This window comes from Ambystoma mexicanum, chromosome 5q (assembly GCF_040938575.1).
Source record: "Ambystoma mexicanum isolate Mex_15411 chromosome 5q, UKY_AmexF1_1, whole genome shotgun sequence".
Lineage (NCBI taxonomy): Eukaryota > Metazoa > Chordata > Amphibia > Caudata > Ambystomatidae > Ambystoma > Ambystoma mexicanum.
In genome coordinates, this window is record NC_090933.1 from 1,049,047,022 (window position 1) to 1,049,069,836 (window position 22,815).

Below are 22,815 nucleotides of genomic sequence, written 5' to 3' on the forward strand. Positions count from 1 at the left end.
ATATATAACTGATGACTGATGCATGCGGCTGGGGTTTGCTGGGAGAGAAGAGCATTGTGATAACCCAAGCAATCACTGGGTGTTGTTTTAATTTCCTATGTGTTGATGTGCAAAGAAATCGTATATGTGTTTTGATTTCAAGTCTTCAAATTCAACCTGTGTCTGTTGCGGTAACTGAAAGTCTATTAAGAAATACATGTCAGTCAATTGATGCCAGCAATTTGCTTTTGTGATTAGTGTCTTGTGCAACAGAGTTGGTGGCTGCTGTTCTGGTGCTTTGTTTCTGATTCTTTGTAGACGTTTAAATACATATACACTGTTATTCCTACAAACCAGCCTGGTTTCCACCTTATTGGTGATACAGAGGGTATCTGCTGAATGGTGTTACACAGGTTGGAGGCCTAACCAAATTTGAATCTGCTAAGCGCTTTGTTGTGCAGCGCTTTCATCGGGGGAGAAGGAACTCCCTGGTTTGAGAGTGACTGTCCAGTAAACCGTGACAAACATGCCTGGGGTTGCTTGGGTTCCTATGTAGAGTGGTCATGCCCCAGTCGATTGCATTGGTTGGATTAATTTAAAACCTTCCGCCCACCACGATTTAGTTTTGAAAGAAAGCAAAGTGACATAAACAAGGCCCAGTATGCGTGCCACTCAAATTCACATGACTGTGATGTCAGTTCCTGTGAAGTCACGCCCATGATGCCACTTCCCATGACATCTGATCTGCATAAAATGGGATTAATGGCTGCCCAGAGAAATGCCAGTGGTCAGATCCTCACATGAATCACATTTTGGTTTGGGTCCCTAGGTAAGAGAGTGTTGCTCAGACATAGGTATCATCGAAGTAAGTCCAACCAGGACCGGAACATATCTGTGGCTGCCGGGGTCCCATGGGTCAAAGGTTGGGACCTGGGGCTTGCTACCCCCACTCACCCAACGGCCCCCTCCACCCAGTTATTTAAAAAAATAGGGACACCTGACATTACTATCAAACGCTGCATAAAGTCATAGTTATACAATACAATAATGGCCATTTTCTGGGCCTAGCCTAGCGCTCTGGTGTGTTTAGGCGGGTTTAAGAACACCACCGTCTGCAACAGCCTTGGCAACAGCAGTGTGTAACTGATGTACGTCTGTTGGCAGACAGGATGCTCCCAAAACGTCTTCCCATGTTGGAAAAAATGTATTTATTGTGATAAGTATTGAAATTATTAAATATATCTGACTTGTGTGAAGATTTCACGGGTTTATGTTGTAGTTTGTGGAATAAATGAAACCTTTTATTAAAAAAAAGATTGAAAAGGATTTGTCCTCCTAGATGGTTGGTCTTCTGCACAGCAGCGAATTCTTGGTTGTATTCTCTCGAACGCCCCCCTTAAGCTACACACATGGCCAGGCGCAGGGATGTGAAACGGGGAAGCCGTGCTCGCCGCTGGCACAGGTCGGAGTCCGTCTCGAAGCAGCCCGGAGGTTGACAAAAACAAAATACTTTCCCATGTTGCAGACGGCCCTTGTTGAAAGAGTGCGTCCTTGTTCAGTGTTCCGCGCGCGCATTCCTGCCCGCCTCCTGTCAGCAGCGCCTGGCACGGGGCCTGAAGACCACACCGGCCTGGCACTGGCAAGCAGGTATGGCCCTGGCCGCGCTCCAGGGCACATGGCTGGGAGAGGGGTGGGGTAGACGGGGTGTGCGCTGTTGCGGGCCTCGAGGCCAACCCCCCTGTCTATCCCACCCCCGTCTCCCGGCTGCAGCCAGTCAGGAGGTCGTTGTGGTCTTGTGGGTGCCCATAAAATGCCCCGCAGCGGGCCTGGGCGAGACAGACCCTCAAAGCGTGAAGCCGAGCAGCCGCCCCTCCTGCCTCAACTCCTCGAAGACGCAGCATGGCTCGCGTGGCGATGAAGCACTGCCTTGCCCTGCTCCTGCTCTCCCTGCTCACAGAGGTAAGTGCAACCCGCAATCAGACCCAAACATGGCCTGGGTGCGTGCAGTGGTCATGTATGCTGTGGGCTGAGCAGATCCAGCCCATGACCCATGTGTGTGTATTAACTGCGAGAAGCCTGGTCCCGCTCTAGTGCAATGCATGGCGTGCCCTGTAGACATTACCAGGCTTCTCCACATATGGGGACATGTGTCTATCGTGTGTGATGTGGACGTATGTCATGTCGTCAGCCCCGCTCACCCACAGGAGCACGCGCGTGTCTATAATGTGCAATGGCATGTACTATACACTCTAGAAGCTCTTATAGGGGCACGTGTAACGTATACGGGTGATCTTGCGTCTTTTTTGGATTCCTGCAACACCCACCCCCTCCACAGACATAGGAGCATACATACATACATGTGTATGGTTTGTAATTATGTGATTTACAGATCCCACCAGCAATCGTCACCTTTAGAACCATGTACAAGCACATACATACATACATCAAGAGCAAAGCTAACGTGTGTATAATGGGCTCGTGTGTGTGTTATGTAAAGTCCGGCTGCCCCACAGAGCCCACACATAGGAGCATGTGTGACCTATGTGTGTGTAATCTGCAACTGTATGTTCAGTAGATTTCCGTGACACCCCCCCCACACACACACACGTGTACATCTGATGCACGCGTTGCACAGACTTCCGCAGCCATCTTCACCTGTAGGATCACACACACATATGATCACGCCTAGCGTGTGTGTATAGTGTACAGTGGCATGTTCTCACCCGGGACAGCGTGCATGTGTGTGTGTGGTGCAGACTCCAGCAGCCACCTGCACCTAAATGAGCATACACGAACGTAGGCGCATGTGTATGTGGGTGACGTGTGTGTAATGTGCAGTGGTAACGTGCGTAGATTTCGTGCAGGCCCCACCCCCTCAACACCCCCCTTTGGAGCACACATATGTGTATTCAATATGCAATTGTGTTTTCTGGAGACTCCATAATTCCATATCCCCTCGAGCGCGCGCGTGCGTGCGCGCGCGTGCGTGTGAGAGAGAGAGAGAAAGAGAGAGAGAGCGAGAGAGAGATCCCCCTACACCAGGGAATATGTATAACATGAGTGTATGATGTGAAGTGATGTGTTCTATTGACTTCAGCAGCACCCTGTCGCGCCACCACACACATGATGCATGCATGTATAATGCGCAATGGTATGTTGGTATGTTCTGTAGACTCCAGCAACCCCTCCTAGACACAATCTTAAGGATGCATGTTTAAACACGTGTAGCGCTGTTTTCTGCTGACTCCCTCCACCAAACACACTAAAGCGCGCTCATGCGCCCCCACCCCGCCACAAACAAACACTGTCTTCCATGGACTTCAATGGGGTTAACTACCGTTCATTACCCCCCACTCTGTGCCCCATTAGCTCATTCTAAGCACGGAAGAATGAATGGGTGCGTGCACCCCATGTTTTGAAACACCTGATTCACGTCTGCCCTCCCCCCTCCTTCCGGCAGGTGAGTGGTGAACGCTGTCCTGCACAATGTGGGCCCTGCCCCGCAGAGGATGAGGAGAGCTTGGGCTGTGCGCCCGGCGTGCCCGCTGTGCTGGACGGCTGCGCCTGCTGCCCGGTGTGTGCCCGCCAGGCCGGCGAGAGCTGCTCCGAAGTGCACCCCTGCCAGGAAGATCTCGGGCTCTACTGTGACCACAGCGCCCAGCCCGCGGCTGGCCATGGCACCTGCATGGGTAAGAAAGCCTCTACACCTACAATAATGACCGCTCTGTGCAGTGCTTCAAAGTGGGACACGAAATCGAGAGTGCATTTACAAGGGTGTGTGTGAAGGACATGCCCTAAAAGGGGGGGGGGGGTTATGGCGAGGGGGAGCCTGCCCCGACCAATACACCAGCATGAAACTTTGCAAATATGTATTTTGGGTGACCTAGCCAGGCCTCTGTTGGCTTTGTTTGCATCCAGGCTGGATACTGTAAACACTCTTCCTAATCTCTGTAAATAAATTGCTATCCATACAGAAAATGCCCTCTCCCAGTACATAAGCAACAATCCAGTTAGTGAATAAATCAACCTCATTCTGTAAACGAATCACCACATTTGAAAAGGTGAGGGCGACCCAACCGATTTGCATAAAATCAAAGAGCATTTTGGGAGCATTAGAATGACCATAGAGGTTTATATTTGGCCAATATTTCTGGGATACTGATTTAAGAATGAAATCCTTTTTCAGGGCTTGGTGCTGATTTCTTTTGTCAGTCACACACACGCGCCCTAACAGTAAAATGTCTGCTGACCTGAGCCATATGTACTCTTCCTTCTAGGGTGTGTGGCCAAGGCTCAGGGGCGGGCTTCGGAGACGGCTCGCCCCAGCCCACCTGAAAGCCCAGGCTCTGTGCATCTGTACTTACTGCAGTCAATGCCAGTCCCCAGTCATACAGAAATCTGCGCCTCCATCAGGAATCATTTCCTGGCTCCTTCTGGAGAGATGTTCCACAGGCAGTCCTCCCCAGACGCGTGTCCATGGGGACTGGCCCCTCATTCATGGATTTCTTGAGGCAGCCTCACATCAGTCCTTTTCCCTCATCACCCTCATGATGAGGGTGTTCACATGAACCTGAACATGAACATGAACCTCATGTGTTCAGGAGAACTAGACACCATCAACCCCTTATGCGCAAAGGCCTCCATGAAGACATGCCTTTAGGTGGGTTGGGACTCAGCCATAACTAGCCTCCAAAAATAGCTCCCGAGCAGGGGACCTCCCGGAACTGAATCCCTGACAAGGTCTCCTTGCCCCGAAAAGACAACAGTACTGCTCAACCCCAGTAGGTGCTGCCATTAGCCCTATTTGGAATCCTATCACCGGTTACAGACATTTGGAGTTATTTGTTTTCTACCATTAAAGGGAAGGGGAAGTATTGTCATTGGCATGAATATGAAAATTGATACATAAGAATAATGGAGTTCTTTCAAAGAAAGTGAAGGATTGGAACGCATGTTGATGTAGTTTGATTTATTATCAATTTCATATTTAAAATCTTTATTTTAGTTGATATTTGATTTTACTGTGCATTAATTATAGTTATCAGACCTTTTAAAATGCATTTACTTATTTTCCTCTATTAAGCCACTCTTTTAATTACATGGACCTCCACATGTTTTAAAGGGTCCCAAGCTAGTTGGGATTCTGAGGCCGCGTGAGACACTTCGTAGACCCTGCACCTAAATATTGATTTGCGACGAGTAGAGCCTCCCTATTTTTCTTAGCCCTATTCAAGAACTGTCTGCAGGCTGCTCCTTCCTCTCTCGTGCTCCCAGCCTGGAGATCTCCAAGCCAATCAGTCAATATTCATTGATGTAATCACTCATCTTTCATGCACTCATCCATAAGTTTGCGCACACTGACCTCTTGCAGGCCCTCATGCAGGAAATCTGCACGTCAGTCAGTAATCAACCAGCTGTCCCTGGAACATACCAACGCACCGACCACTAAATACTGCTGTTGCCTGCACTCATCACCGTGGGTGGATCGCTAAGGACTAAGTCGCTGGCAGCCGCCATGAGGGCAGCCTGCACTCAGCAAGTTAGAATCCCATGCAAGCCCCAGAAGATGCACGAAGCTCTAGTTCAGAAACTCTAATTATACAGGTGATTTTCACACTGTTCACTGTTCATGTGTGCGCTCCCCCTTAAGATTTCATAAAAAAAAGCCCTGCTGCTTTGATTCAACCAAACTATACACACAATCGAAGTCTTCACAATTCATCATTGCTGTTCGGCGTGTCCTTATTCCGTTTGTCTTAAAAAAAAAGGCCTCAGCCAAACCCTGCAAAGATAAAACGAGGACAAGTTAACCTAACATGTGTGCGCTCTTCTTGCCCCATGTGGCATTTGAACTTGGTGACCAAATTTTTCCATCTTGTGCTTTTGTTTGGTGGCAGTAAATGTTATTTTACAACCAACAGCCACCTTCTAGAGGTGGGGGAGCGGCGGTGGGGGAAGGGGGGCACGCCTGGGAATGTCTCTTTGCCTGTGCACCAGTTATTGTACATATAATGTGAGAGAGGAAAGATGATTCATTTTTGATCTTTCTAATTTCCTTCCCCACTCATCCGCTTTCATCTTTATTTCTTTTCTCAAACTGTTTTGATAAGGAAAGCGGTTTATCTCATATCTGTGGAATAACGGTTGCAGGCTCTCTGATTGGTTGAATGTTGGGCTTGATTCTCCGCTGTGGTCAGGCATGCCGCTATCTAAGTCACCGTTTGGCAAAAGACTTTGGCCATATGATTGGCAGTAAATATTTTGTGACCGCGCCACAGTTTTGTTAGGGCCATGTTCTCCTGTAGTTGATGGGAAAAGCATGCCAGTGCCTGACCCTAAAATGGCCACTGTGGTCACCAGGGAGCAATATGGGGGCATAATTTGTATGTGACTTGCATTCTACTGTCTATTGGTATTAATTAGACAGAAAATCAGATCAAAAACCCTATCACATTGTGATGTAACCATTTGTTTTATTGCTCATGACTCAGTTCTTGATGAAGACCACTGTGTGTTTGATGGGGTGATTTACCAAAGTGGCGAAACCTTCCAGCCCACCTGCAAATACCAGTGCACTTGCCAGGACGGGCAGATCGGCTGCGTACCCCGCTGCAACCAGGACCTGCTGCTGCCAGGCCCTGACTGCCCTTTCCCCAGAAAGGTGCAGGTCCCGGGCGAATGCTGCGACAAATGGGTGTGTGAGGACAAGGCGGAAGTGGCTCTGGGAGGCTTTGCGATGGCCGGTAAGTTCATAACTGTACTGTAGGCATCTCATGTGGCAGAAGTATCAGAGAGGGTGAAGCTTACATTTATTCATTGTGTTGTGTGTTATCCCTTGGCTGGAAATAGTTGATGCTTGTAGCTGAAATTTGGGCATTTGTTAAAACTCTACAGTAGCGTTGCCAGAGGACTCCATGACAAGAAGAACCCCATGCTCCAGTACAGAGCTTTCACTTCTCTACCAATTGCCTGCTGGGAGTTGCAGTGTTTGGCCACTTCAGTTGAATACTATGGACTGAAATGAAACTAAGGTAAAAGCAAAGCCCAGGAGAGGAGTAGGGTGCCCTTTATTTCATGGAGTCATCTAGCAACCCTACTCTACGAGCATTGATCTAGTAATATATTTTTGCTCTTCTAATTTAGGAACGTCTCCTTGTATTGTACACTTTGAAAAAGTAATTGGCAAAAAAGTCTCAATTTCGCACGTTTCCCCTACTTGTCCTAACCCGAGCCCATTATACTTTGGCCGGTGCAGATACAAACTTCTTGGCAACAATATAAGGGGCATAGGCAGGTATAATTGTGTCATGTATATTCATCACTTTGTATAATGCAATGTCATGAAAGCAAACCCTGTCAGAGCTGTATATGCAGAATACTTTGGTTCTACCGTGGTTCTACTCGACCTCTCGGCCGCTTTTCACACAGTAGACCACCAGGGGCTTACGGACACCCTACATCGGTGCATGGGGATCAGCAACTTTGCCCTGTGCTGGTTCTAGTCCTACCTCGCCACCCGCAAGCACTTTGTTCAGATGGACTCCTCTTGATCGCCAATGCTACCCATCACCAGTGGAGTCCCGCAGGGTTCCATCCTCTACCCAGTGATCTTCAACTTATACATGGAGCCACTGGGAGCCCTCCTAGCCACACACAACATCCACCAATACACCGACAACACACCACTATGCCTCATGATCGACTCCATCCAGGACATTCATAGGCTCAAAACCTGCCTCTCGCTAATACAGGTTTGGATGTCTAGTTCATGCTTGAAGCCCAACCCCTCCAGACCGAATTCCTACTCCTCACCAACAAAACCGAACACCCAGACATACAGATCTGGCTATCAACCATGAACTCTGAGGGCTTCACACCCGAGCTCACCTCCTGCATCAAGTCCCTTGGGATCCACATCATCAAACACCTCTTCTTCAAGACACACTTAGCTAAGAAAACTCTGACAGCGGTAACAGCTCTCCCGCCTGTGAAAATTCAAGCCTTTCCTCCCTCTGGACAGCTTTAGATATACCGTTCAAGCATTGTCCTATGCCACCTGGATGGGGGCAAGGCACTCCTTGAATGCCCCCGTCATCCTCCCTTGTGTCCCTGAGAAGTGTCCTACACATGGCTGCACGGGCCATCAATGGTCTACGCGGATGTGACAAAATCACCCCGGCCTCCATTGACCTTCACTGGCTCCCATTGCACGCACAAATCGCCTTCAAGTCTTGCTGCATTATATATAAGGCAGTCGCCCTCAAGTCACCCAGCTACCTCACGGAGAAACTCTGCATCTCCGGCGGACAGTGCACCACCAGAAGCCAGGACATGTGCAGAGTGGAAATCTGCCACTGGAAAAAGGACTGATGCCCCATCGGTATCACACTTGCCCCAATGCTCCTAAAATTCAGAAAAGAACTCAAGACCCATCTCTTCAAGGAGTCTCTCCTCCTCAAAACCTAGGCCATCACGCCGCCCCTCTCGCCACCAGACTTGCTAAATGCCTCCCACCTCTCTACTCCCTGCCACCTGTTACAGCTGTACCCGTCCTCTGTCCCCCTCTGTATCCTGCCCTCCACTGTATACTTCTTCTGTTGTTACCACTGCAAAGAGGTCCGTTATGCATCAGTAATGTTGTATACCTCTGTAAAGCGCTCCGTTGCTTCTCGAAGCTAGGTCCACGCTCAATAAATATCATAATAATAATACTTTAACGTGTCCAATTGGTGTTTTTGTGACATGGTCTCCAATTCAGTGGAAATTGTCCAGGTATCTCCAGGTCACATATCCCACCCATCTGGACAAACTTTGCGCCAATGACCTCCAGACCAAAAGCTCTTGTACCCTGGTGCAGAAAAAATGGTGAGTCCTCCACACTTAGGATCTTTAGATGTTTTGGACAACAACTCCTATGAGCCCTACCCAGCATAGTCAATAGAGAGAGACCATGGGACTTGTAGTTCAAAATAAGTGGTGTGCTGCAGGTTGTAGATCCCTATATTAATGGATACCACCACTCAATAAAGGCACATACTGAGAAGCTGTGGGTATGCCACATCTCACTGTGACTCACCCACTTTTAATCTTCAGTTTTTTGGCTTTGGGCTCAATTCTCCTTTCAAATGTAGAAACCTGCGCTTGTTCACGGATGTACCATGACGCACTCAATTGTCCATTCGGCTGCTGTCCATGTTTCTGTGCCACAGACTTATGGATGTTTTGATCTTGCAGCTTACAGGCAAGAGGACACACTGGGAATCGATGCCTCTGAGGCGGGTCTCAACTGTATCGAACAGACAACAGAGTGGAGTGCTTGTTCCAAAAGCTGTGGAATGGGCATGTCCACCAGGGTGACCAACAGGAATGCTCGGTGCGACATGGTGAAGCAGCATCGCCTCTGCATTGTGCGGCCATGCCAGAAAGAAAACGCAAAGCACACTGACAAGGTAAGTGATGCAGTTACGTGTCGTGGGCCTGCAGCCATCAGGTCTGTTCACGCTAATGCCTGTTGATAAATATTCTCAGTAGTGGGTCTTATTCAAGGGGTCTGCAAACCTGGGATGGCCAGATATTTTGGAATAAATCTCTCATCAGCCTCAACAAGCATAGTAAATGGTGAGGGATCATGGGAGTCGTAGTCCAAATCATCTGGAGAGCCGTAGGCTCCATACGCCTGTCTTATGTCCAGGCGATACATAGTGTGTTTTTAAAGAAGTACTTATTCTTTATGTGTTCACTTTTGGATTTTCCATAGTGAGGTTAGACAGAGGTTAACTGCGCACTTTACAAAATATAACATTTGGGGACAGACACCAGAGTCCAAACAGTCACATAATATGTGTGTGCTATGCTACAGACTAAGGTTCTGGCATTTGCAGGTCAAATGCACACTCACATCAATTTCCTTCAGAAATCCAGGATGTGACCTCCATTTCCCAGAGTATTCCAGGGAAATACTATAGGCAAGAGGAGATAAACGACACACCACGAGTCCTGGCAAACTATGAAATCAACACCTACAAAGGAAGCGACTCATTGCAATTCATAACCTGCTACAACCCAAAGCCAAGAAAATTAGTTTCGATGCTCATGTGTCACTTCTCTGTGTTTCAAATGGTCACACCCATTATGGGGCAAAGACGGCCCATACCGGCACAGCAGATGTAAGAAAAGGGGTTATGCTAATATGGCGGGGCACGCAAGTATACCTCAAGACACATAACTGTGGCGGCAATGGAAATCCATTAGCTCAGGGTCAAAATAGAATTACTCCAGGCAGCCTCCTGGAAGGAACTACTCCAGACCAGGTGGAATAAGTACAGGAAAGCATTCCAATGTTTCATTTGATTAACAAATGGTAGCAATGTTATGCATCAAAATATAAAAATACATATTAATGCCCTAAACCTGCTATACAAATGGCAGGGACGGTGTATTTAGGCGTGGACTATGGTGCTCTTTGATGCATGTAATTTCATTGGACGAGGCACAGACATCAGTCCTGGTCGCACAGCTCCAACACTGCACAAGATTTACACAACTGGACAAGACAACTAAAAAGAGGGGAATCAATATATTCCAGTGATGGGCGGGTTCCTGCCTCAATGTATTTTCCCGGCAACGCTGGAGCCCGTCCTATCACAGAATCATTGCTTTTTTCACCCAGGTCTCAACCTGATTAGAGAAAGATCTATTTGAGCCGTCCACCCACACGTCTCATGAAGATGGACACTGGTGTGTGTCCCAGAATGGTCATGGGGGCTCTGTGCTTGGGTCCATGAGAATCAGTAGATTGGTGTAGTTCAGGAGGGAAGCATCTCAACCATGTGGCAGCTATTTGAGCACACTTTACTATAGAGTATGAGAATTGGTGTAAATCTTCGCTATGTCTTGTACTGGAGCATTTGCAAACCATTTTGATGAACACTGCACTCCGTTTATCAGCCTTGATTGATTGCAGGTATTGTTCCGGCATTAAGACCCAACCTCTGCTCCATTCAAATTTAGGATATGGAGGGGTCATTGTTGCCAGCTTTCTGGTAAACCCATGTATCCACTAAACCTTTGCCCAATTCAAATTTAGAATGAAGAGGGGTCATTGTTGCCAGCTTTCTGGTAAACCCAAGTATCACCTGAACCTCTGCTCAATTCACATTTAGGATGAGGAGGGATATTTATAGACCCCTTTCTGGTAAACTCGTTTATCACATTGGGTTGCTTATTAAAAGCCACCTCATCAAACATCTTTATTTATTACTTAAATAATATTCATAATCTTTTATGGATGTATGTCTAATGCTTGATGTTTTAGTTAATTGTATTTTGGTTGAATTCTTTCAGAAAGAAAGCGATGGTGGATATCCCTCGCACCCACCCCACTACCGTTACCCACCGCCAACCCCACCCTACAAATATTTCCTAACCCCAACACACTATCTACTTTTTTGGGTACAATTTGACCCACAACATGCAAGCAGCATACAGATCTCAGCAGAAAGCACTTCACCTGCTGTGCTATCTCACTGGCAATAGCCAACATAAAGAGTTAACTTATTTCTTGGCCTGTGATCAAATGCAGCTAGAAATACAAGGGGAGGACCCACATTTCTTAACCACGGGCAGGAAGCACCCTTCTCCTGTCAAATGGCACGTAGACAATTCTGGTATCGTGATCCTGGGTGGCCTGTCATCACCTCAGATGTTCACAGCAATTAAAATACTAAGTACTAATACATCATCTAGCCGTAATGTAGCTCAGTGGGTTGAGTGCTACCAACAGCAATCTGTGTGTGATCTGCAGGTTGCAGGTTTGAATTCCGGCAAGGCCAAATCAGCCTTTAATCCTTCCAGGGTCCGTAAATAAGTACCAACTTTGGGTGGGTGATATCGTATGTTAATGTATTCTCTGTAAAGTGCTTTGGCGAAAGTGCTATATAAATAACATATCATTACCTAATTAAAAAATGGCAAGTGCATGGTCAATTTCCCAGGAGAAGATGTAAAAAAAATAAACTATGCTGATGTTGAAAGTATGTTAGAGCAGATATTACCATTTGTAATTTGGAGCTGAAGCTGTCAGTAAAAAAGGACAGAAGTCCTTAAAAACCCAGAAGAAGCCTAACTAGTAACGTGGCGAGTCAAGGACAAGCTACATCTTTCTACACATGTGTATTGTACATGTGCTAATTAAAGGTTTCTGAGGGTAAACCAAGGCCTTGTCACATTTGATGTTGAGATCTGGGGTCACAGAAACCTACAGCTCCTTAAAATAGTAATTAATCATTTCTGGGGATAGAACTTCCAGAACAATTTCTAAATTCAGGATGGATTTAGCAGGTTTATAGTCATAGTTTCGACACTAATAGTTTCGAATGCCATAGTTCCGACACAAAAGTGCCGGAAAAAAAGTTTAGATTTTTTGGGTCTTTTGTTGGGGGGAGGGGTCGCCCGCAAGGGGTCCCCCCCAAAACCCTGTTTATTAAAAAAAATCACTTCTTTTACAATACGAAATAAAAAAAAAAAATAATACAAAAAAAAATAATTCTTTTTTTTCAGGCACTTTAGTTTCGAAACTTTTGGCATTCGCAACTATTGTTTCTAAACTTTGACTGGACACCATTTAGCATTGACTACATCTGTTCTGTTTGTTGCGCTCTTCTCAGGTGACGCAGCTGCTTTTACGTTGGCCTTTTCATCGACATGTCAGTATGGCGCTGTGTGACATATTAAAAACGGAGTGTTTCTTTCTGCTGGCCGTGGACATTTTCTAGACAGATATGATTCCTCAAGAGATTTCTGCAGTTGTATAAATGCGTAAGCAAGTAAGGGGTACTATGAGAGTAGACCTTTACGCGCACATACCCAGGTTACACTAATTGAAGTAGTCTACATCTGGGATGTGCAGGCTACATATGAAGGCATTGAGGCGCCACGTTGAATGATATGATAAGGCATTTATAACGCGCCTATAAACAAGTGTTTCAAGGCACAATGAGGCAAGGGAGGGGAACAGAGGGAAGACAGAGACAATGATCTTACTAGGCCAGGTGACATTGAGATTGCCCAAGGGCAGGGGGGAGCAGTGTGCAAGGAAAGGGGGCAGGGGAAGTGTGGTACATAGGATAAACAGTGAATAAATAAAAAACAATAAATACGAAATATAAATAAGAAGTGCAGACATCAGGTGTCAAGTGCTTGTAGGAGGCTGTAGGGATACAGAAACAGCCCCAGAGTGCATGGGTTGCCAGGGGCCAATGCAGTTGTGCAACTGGCGGGGAGGGGACCTGGGCCCAAGATGAGAGGGTAGCCAGGTAACCAGTGCAGTTGCAGTTTCAGCCAGGAGTTCAGCAGGGGACAGGAGGAGAGAAAGCAGAAGCAAAGAGGAGGTCCTTAAGGTGCTTCCGGAACCGGAAATGGTTCTGCTCAAGTTTTAGAGAGGCAGGGAGGCTGTTCCAGAGGGAGGCCCCAGCCGAAGAAAGAGATCTACCACCAACTCACTGCTTGGAGAAGCGACTGACCCTGAGGGAGTTGGAGGCGGATGAGCGAAGAGAGAAGAGCTCGAGAAGGAAGATATTTAGGAAGAGAGAGTTGAAGGTATTGAGGCCCCAGGCCCCAGAAGGCCTTGTGGACATTGCAGAGGGTCTTGAACTTAATCCTCGCAGCTACTGGGAGCCAGTGCAGAGATTTCAGTCCTGGAGAGGAATGAGTGGAAGGAGAGCGCAACCGCACATTGATAAACTATTTGGACCGATCCATGCATGCAAACGGATCTATGTGATAACCTCGGAATAAAATACAAAAAATGGTGAGGACTAAAATTCTGATTTTTTTTTTTTATTATTCATTTCACTGCATATATATGAGGAAGAGACCCCTGCAACCCCACTCATATCCCTCACATGTATTATTACCCTTGCCCAGGCCACACGTATATATGCAGTGAAAAGCAGCTTTTTAAATTCTGCATTTTCATGTTCTGTATATTGATATGATACCCATTTAAACCGGTCTAATCGCCCTACATAGTAATTAGAAGCCAATCATTAATCTCCAACTGCTAACATAATATGATATTTCGCCTACTGTATACACTGTTTCACATCTACTGGTATCTATTCCTAACTACACTAATCTTTCCCCAAATCTTATTATGACTAAGCATTAAGTGGTATTAAGGTAGCTTATATATTTTTGGCTGGACAGGATTTTACAGAAAACTGGGAACTTACTTGACTTAGCATTGTCTTTGGGAAGGGTGACCATGGTCGAACACAGAACAAAATAATGAAGCCCGAAAATATCAGTCCAGTTATGTGGAAATAGTGGTAAACGAATGGTCATTAACACTAAGGGAGCCATTTTGAGCTGTGGAAAGTGTATGCGCGATGCACTAAAGCCTTTTGCAAAACGAGTTCTTCATGCTTTTGTGTACAGTGATTTGTGAGAGGGAGCAGGGACCTTGTCCCACTGCCCACATCCGCTCAGGGTAACAAATCTGACGGCATTTGATTTCCCCACCCACAGAGATGCTTTGGATTCCAATTCCTTCAAAAAGCATGCAGATTCCATAGGAATCCATATAAGTGGCCTGTGCCATGCACGGGCACAGCGGGTGGCATGGACATCAGACGGATCTTGAGCCCTCGACAGTTTTGGCAGAAATTAAAGATATTCCGTTTACCACAGAGAGCCAGTTTCCAGCTGCCCAATCACTCCCTATTACTGATATGTCCCCAATTGCCAGTCACTCCAGCGCGGCAATGCCTCTAACGAGGCGAAGGAATACTTAAAGCACTTAACCACACCACGCCACTCACGAGTGTTTGCATGTTGAGGTGTAAACATGCACAGAACCCCATAACCACCTAAATGTTAATGCATTATTTACACCTGAACAAGCCAGCAATCAATATTGCCCCAGGTGGACTGCTTAAAAATAAGACAAGACTATGGCAAGCAGACCTCGGCGCAATACGCCGGATCCTCCCGAATGAGCCCTTATATGTGATCAATAAAACAAAGATGGGACATTGCGTGAGGTTTATACCACAAATATAACTAAAGAAGTGTTAGGTTGTTGAGGACTGAAAGTAAAGGAAGAGATAAGCAATGCCCTGTTCACCATTGTGATTATGAGGCGGGGGAGGTGGCCATTTTGTTTCAGTTCAGTGAGAGGATGGTTAATGAAGTAAGACGCTCAAGGCAATACACCTCTACTCGGCCTCTGAATCCCCTTCCCTAGCAGATCATATCCATATGCAGAGCTATAGCCAACCCCGAGCATCAGGTACTTTCTGATTATCTGCTGTACTAGAGCTCAATACAGTAGACTCCAGATTACTTTCTACTGCAACAGGGATGTGCAACTTTTGGCTTTCCAGGTGATTTGGACTACTACTCCCATCACCATCAGCAAGAATTGTCAAGGGTGAGGGATCGTGGGAGTTGTAGTTCTAAACATCTGGAGAGACATGGAGCTCTGTATCGATTGACATAACCAGACTCAGCATCAACCTGACATGCAAGAACGTACAAAGGCCTGGAAAAACGTGAACATCTCCTTATTACAGATTTCATAGAAGATATGCACCTGAATGTTCCACAGCCTCCATTGATTGTCATTGGCCGTTTTCAAATAATGGCAACGAAAGAAAAGGTAGCGTCTCTTCTCCAAAGTACTCCTGTAGCACAGCACAGTACCATGTAAGCATCCCCTGTGTTTATTGACAATCACATTAGTCCGCGTGAGCCATGAATCGAGGGGTCTTCTCCGTAGTCAAGGCACATGCAGAAGGCGAGTGCAGCGCGCAGGCTGCCTGTCCCAGCGCAATCACTCTCAGCCCCTCCAGTGATTTCCATAGTATAGAAGCACCTCTGCTGGGGGACTAGAAGCCTGTCATCTTTTAATGGAATGCAATATGCCATACTTACAGAGCGTGGGCCCAAATATAAAAAAAGGACAACCCTGGTGTGCTACAACGTAATGAATAAGAGTGAAAAACATGACTCTTCAGTGCTTTTCAAAACTGGAGGGAGTCTCAAATCTCGCGCCTAGGAGGAGGTAGCATACTGCATAAGTTAGGGACAAGGACCGGAAAGGACCGGCACCCTATCTGAGCTCTCTGATATCGTTTGTAGTAACACTTGCAAGGATGAACGGAGACACCTGGTAGGCTGATATCGCTGCAGTTTAGTCTACAGGTAGACTGCCCCAGTGTTGTGAAGAGCCCAGCGAGTAATGCGTAAGAGGCTTTCACAGGCAGCCAGTGAAGCTGCCGCAGCCGGCCCGCCGAGGGAGTAAGTCTTGGTGCATCTAAAGAACTTGCAGCCGCTGGAACTGATACATCAGCTGTCCCAGGTAGACCCCATTACAATAGTCCAGTGATCCGTGGCTTTCACAGGCAGCCAGTGAAGCTGCCGCAGCAGGCCCACCGAGGGAGTAAGTCTTGGTGCATCTAAAGAACTTGCAGCCGCTGCAACTGATACATCAGCCGTCCCAGGGAGACCACCCCATTACAATGGTCCAGTGATCCGTGGCTTTCACAGGCAGCCAGTGAAGCTGCCGCAGCAGGCCCACCGAGGGAGTAAGTCTTGGTGCATCTAAAGAACTTGCAGCCGCTGCAACTGATACATCAGCCGTCCCAGGGAGACCACCCCATTACAATAGTCCAGTGATCCGTGGCTTTCACAGGCAGCCAGTGAAGCTGCCGCAGCCGGCCCGCAGAGGGAGTAAGTCTTGGTGCATCTAAAGAATTTGCAGCCGCTGCAACTGATACATCAGCCGTCCCAGGGAGACCACCCCATTACAATGGTCCAGTGATCCGTGGCTTTCACAGGCAGCCAGTGAAGCTGCCGCAGCAGGCCCACCGAGGGAGTAAGTCTTGGTGCATCTAAAGAACTTGCAGCCGCTGCAACTGATACATCAGCCGTCCCAGGGAGACCACCCCATTACAATGGTCCAGTGATCCGTGGCTTTCACAGGCAGCCAGTGAAGCTGCCGCAGCAGGCCCACCGAGGGAGTAAGTCTTGGTGCATCTAAAGAACTTGCAGCCGCTGCAACTGATACATCAGCCGTCCCAAGGAGACCACCCCATTACAATAGTCCAGTGATCCGTGGCTTTCACAGGCAGCCAGTGAAGCTGCCGCAGCCGGCCCGCAGAGGGAGTAAGTCTTGGTGCATCTAAAGAACTTGCAGCCGCTGCAACTGATACATCAGCCGTCCCAGGGAGACCACCCCATTACAATAGTCCAGTGATCCGTGGCTTTCACAGGCAGCCAGTGAAGCTGCCGCAGCCGGCCCGCAGAGGGAGTAAGTCTTGGGGCATCTAAAGAACTTGCAGCCGCTGCAACTGATACATCAGCCGTCCCAGGGAGACCACCCCATTACAATAGTCCAGTGATCCGTGGCTTTCACAGGCAGCCAGTGAAGCTGCCGCAGCCGGCCCGCAGAGGGAGTAAGTCTTGGTGCATCTAAAGAACTTGCAGCCGCTGCAACTGATACATCAGCCGTCCCAGGGAGACCACCCCATTACAATAGTCCAGTGATCCGTGAGCGCTGAGGTAACTACCTTCATACGACAGTCGGCAGGTTGAAAAGAAAGAATCTTTCTCAACACTTTTAGTTTTTCTTTCTCAGACACTTTAAGCCAGGATAGATCACCATCGTTATTGGACTGTCTCCTTGTGTATTGTATCGTGACTGGTTCCCGTCATCTTGGGGAGATGGTTTGGCTTCTCCCACTACATCAACTACTGATTTGCTGCTTCGCTTTTGTGCCAGGCATTGTTGTCAGCATATAGGGATACCGCCCATTAGCTGTTCAGGTCAAAGGACAAGGCAGACCTAGACAACTGCATTGGGTGTAATGAGGGGGGGGAGAGTCCAGGTGGGCCATGCAAGCAGCTAGTGAAGTGCATGCATAACAAGGTGTCACTTCGGCCTGTGTGGCAAAAACCTTGCATTTGCCTTGCGCAAATGAATTTCCTCTTTTTACTGGACACGTCGGCTGCTATGCACCTGCTATCTAGCTACTCCTCATGGTTGAACCCCATTAAGTCTTCAACTGGACCAGAAGAGATAATATGATTTTCACAAAAACTCTGCCAGTGACAACCTGTTGGAATGGTGTTTCTTCTCTCCAAATACTGTGTTAATTTGCCAATCAGATTCATTATGCAAATGAAGTGTTGCACACTGTTATATGAGGGACATGTTCAATTAAGTATTCACCATTGTGTATTTGTTTTCTGTTAGAAAGGGAAAAAATGCCAGCGAACCAAGAAGTCTGCAAATCCCATCCACTTCGAATACAAGAACTGCACCAGTGTCCATGCTTTCAAGCCCCGGTTCTGCGGGATCTGCAGCGACGGGCGGTGCTGCACGCCCCACACCACCAAGACGGCCCAGATTGAGTTCCAGTGTCCACGTGGCAAGGTCATCAAGCGACCCATGATGATGATCAGCACCTGTGCCTGCCACAATAACTGCCCCCAGGAAAACACATTCACGCACAGGCACCAGCCAATGTTTAGCGGACTGCAGAAATGAGCCTGTGGCGTAGGGTACAGACACGACTGCGGAATATGTGGAAGTGCGTGGAGACCAGATGACTTTCTTCATCTCATCAGATGAGGCCCCTCCACGGTGACCGATGATTTATTCGGAGGTCCACATGCCACCATGGAGGTTCACATGCCACCACGGAGGTCCACATGCCACCAGAGTACAGCTTAGACCAAGCTCCTGTGGTCAGAAGAATTGCTTCATCTTAGGTGAAGTCTTCATACCTCCTTATTTGGACTGTAGAGTTCACTTTACAAAGGGATGTAAACAAAATTGCAATGTCTTGTATGTATCACTCTTGGGTTAGCCTTTTGTTGAACCCTTGTAGAATGACATGGTTTCTATTTTTGTATGTTACAAATATTTTTTAACTTGGAGCTGAATCAGTATCCTTTTACGGGAACGAACTGCAGCACACATGACGGTCTGACAAGCAGTGAGACTTGTGTGACTTATTTGAGACCTTGCAACGTACTCTACACTGTGGTCTCGCATAGTGCACCTTCCACTATGTTTGCGGCATCTCCCACTTGTGATCAGTCTGGCTGCATGCCCCACGTGGGATGGCAAGATGTTCACACCGCATGCCTTTCCCTGAGTGGGAGGGTAAAATATTGACCGTTTCCGATTCGCATCTATGCCTTCCCTTTAGAATGTATGTTTTGGTTCATTGTGCACAATTCCAGCCATTCCACGCAACCCATTGCCCATGAGCCAGATGCCATCAGCGTGCCCACATTTTCGGTTTGAAGTTCGGAGAGAAATGTAAAAAGGAAAGTGCAATGTCTATGTTGTGGTATAACTGCATGCGTTTTGTCATTAACCATTTAGAGCAGGATTGTCCAACTCCAGGCCTCAAGTGCCGGATCCATGGCGGATTTTCACGATGCCCTGCATTAATATTCATGAAATTAATTTTCAAACAATCATTCTAAATGTATGCACATTTTGCCTAATGTATATTAATGTGGGATATCCAGAAAAACAATCAGGATTCGGGCCCTCAAGGCCCGGAGTTGGACAACCCTGATTTACAGCTAAATAGGGCTAGAATTCATGATTCTTGGGCGAAAGTAGCACTTCCTTGTACGCATCCACTGGGGGCGCTCTGGACAACCCCCTAGATTTTCCTTCCTGTGGTGCCAGGTGTGATCATTTCAATTTGCATTGAAAGAAGTGTACATTGCACTGAAACCCAATACCCCGAATCCAAACATGCAGCCCCACTGCTGTTGACAATATATACCTTTTTTTCCAGTAGTCTAGAAGGCAATGCAGGAAGAATGGTACATCCTGTGGTGCCTTCTGAGGATGACCAAGCACAACTAGCATCCTCTACACATTAAAATCATAATTCTGCATGCCCAAAGCAAACAAAGAGAAACTGTTTTCATGTTAGCCTACATGCCTGCATCATCCATTGCATTGGGGAGATGCTAGTCAAGTCCTAGTTTTAACTTTGCATTCTGGGAATTGTAGTCCTGGACTTCCCAATTATGAATCCGGGTCTACCAGATGAAGCTGGACTGAGTGGAATGGAACATGTTGGTATGTATGTGTTAGCAGTTGGCATTCCTACAGAGAATGCCTATCCCTTTGGGCCTGCACTTAATAATCTAATACTAAGGATACAAGTGTGCACTGTCAGTCTGGGTGGCCTAGGTGCTCTGCCGTAGGGAAACATATCCCTCTTCTGTTTTTCCTCTTTTGTAGTATCATATCGGTAAGGAATGAGTATTGCAATGCATTCCTAACCAATTTGACATCAGAATAGTGGATAGGAGCCTTCATTGCCAATCGGCTTTAGGCCTAGACATATTAAACCCTAGGCCGTAATGTCGAGCTCAATCGCTCCTTGCACCCCATCCTGCACTTAGGCAGAGCTGAGTGTCTGGTCAGAACCATGGTAAAATCCGGAAAAACACACAAGCTTGACATGTATCATTGCCCCCTCTCCCACAGGGCACTGGTAAACCACTGGCTCTTTTCCAAAACCTAAGATGTCTGCACTCAAAATCTATTGCTGCTCAGTTGCAGCTTGTGGCATGTGGCTGGCCTGTTGTGTATCATGTCTTTTGGGGGGGGGGGTTCTAACTTTCCCTGTCTGTAGTTGCTAATGTACAGTGTTTATTATTTTATATTATTTTTGGCAAAAGGTGGATTTCATGCATAATATATAAATTACAGTTCAGCATTCTCAGTGCCAACAGCGATGCCACTTATTGGTTCCCTGGTACAGCTGACACTACTCCACTGTAACAACCAGTAACAACACAGACAACCCCTACCCAAGCAGAGTCCAATTCTTGTGGTTCTCAGTCACAACCAGAAACAACTCCCCGAAAACGTCACTGGCAGCAGAGACAAGTTCTCAGTTGCCATCATGCACAACAGATTTGAATCCTTCGGTTTCCCATTCACAACAGATTCAACACCTCAGGGTTCTCGAGCACAATCAATTCAACTCTTTGGCTTTCCCAGGTACAACAAATTGAAACACTCAGAATTCCCAGGCGCAACGGCTACAAATCCACAGAGTGCCCAGTCACAAGTGATTCAACTCCAGGTACAACCGATTCAACTCCTCAGTGTTCCAAGTCACAACAGTTTCAAGTCCTTCTGGTTCCCAGTCACAACAGATTCGATACCTCAGATTTCCCCAAGCAAAACTAATTCAACTCCTCAGTTTTCCCAGGCACAACAGATTAAGTCCTAAGCGTTCACAGTCACAACAGATTCAACTCCTCACTTTTCTCAGGCACAACAGATTCAACTCCTCAGGGTTTCCAGGCACAACAAATTCAACTCCTCACTTTTCACAGGTACATTGGATCCAAGTCCTAAGCGTTCACAGTCACAACAGATTCAACTCCTCAGGGTTCCCTAGCACAACACATTAAAACAATCAGGGTTTAACTCATCGTTTCTTAGTTACCACTGTTTCATCTCCACGGTGATCTCAGGCACAACCTATAAAAGTACTCAGAGTTCCCAATCACAACAGCCCTATCTCCTCAGGACACCAATGCAGAACAGATTCAACTCCTCAGGATTACATGTGACAACAAATGAATCTCCTCAGGGATTCCCCGGCACAACAGATCCATGACTTTGTGGCGCACAGGCTCAACAAAGTCTATCCGTTACAAGAGAAACAGAGACTTCATCTCTGTGGAACGTGGGTCTGTTTTCAATAGTTTCCATGCAAAGTTTGCTATGCCATTGTTAATGCCGGATGAGGCTGCACACTGGGGTTGTCATTAAGACAATATCAGAGGATCTACAACCATTTGAATGGGATGTCTCCAGACCATTGTATAATTTGGCAGTCATGCCAGTCGGAGGTGAACAACCACTCTCCACGAGTGTGAGAAGCAGGCACTTGAATACCTGACGTTGGGTGTGTGCAGTCATTCAAATGAAGAAATATTACCACTTAAAAAATCGATACGACCCCAATCATAAAATCCATACATGATATACAGCAAGAGAGAAATGCAAACGCTAAGTTACTATTACTCGGCTAATTTAGCGATACCCTTGTATATATTATTTTGTAAATGTATCTAACATAAGCTTTACATGAACAGAATGGACTATGTAAATAGTAAATGTACATATTGTAATATACCTTTTATTTTCATGTTGCATTCTGGAATTACAGAGAAATTATCTTATGTACGAAATATATACTTTTTTAAAAGTTATTTGAGTAAGCTCTTTTTCTGGACTTCCTTGAAGGATGTGTCAATTTTGTTATAATTATTCTGCAGGAATTGTTTCATTATAATCCAAAAAGTACCACTATGTGACTGTGATGGTGTGTTCTTGCTCTTAAAGCGTATCAGTATAGCCCTGTGAGTGTTAGATATTTTGAGTAGCACACACAGACAGCATTGAAAAGAAATACCTTTAGGCTGTGTTTAAAAAAATATCAAAGAACACAAACAGTATGAGAGATGTAAAAAGTGCTTGAATTAATGGAGTGTCATGACATATTTAAACATGGTGAAAAATGTTATTGTTAAGGCTAGCTGTACACCGGTGTCATTTGGGAACATGTATTGCAGCGCTTTGCAGCAAACTCAGCACATTTGGTTGCTGGACTACAGACTATTTTCTGGTACATGAAACCCGGTGTTGTTGGCCATTAGAGTAAAGGCATTAGGAGTGGTGTTAATTGGGAACCCCGGCTTTTAATGAAGAAACTGAGTCTCTGATACACATTGCAAGAGCTACAGGGTTTAAAGCCCTGGTCCACTTTCTGTTAG

The 22,815-nt window shown here is 46.6% G+C and overlaps 1 protein-coding gene across 1 annotated transcript; it reads left to right on the plus strand.

The window, feature by feature from the left end:
• Positions 1-1,737: 1,737 nt before the first annotated feature.
• CCN3 (cellular communication network factor 3) lies at positions 1,738-22,251 on the plus strand. Its single transcript, XM_069621546.1, has 5 exons — positions 1,738-1,938; positions 3,440-3,668; positions 6,471-6,722; positions 9,214-9,428; positions 18,236-22,251. The coding sequence occupies exons 1-5, from the start codon at positions 1,879-1,881 to the stop codon at positions 18,527-18,529; spliced, it is 1,050 nt and encodes a 349-aa protein (XP_069477647.1). The 5' UTR covers positions 1,738-1,878; the 3' UTR covers positions 18,530-22,251.
• Positions 22,252-22,815: the final 564 nt, after the last annotated feature.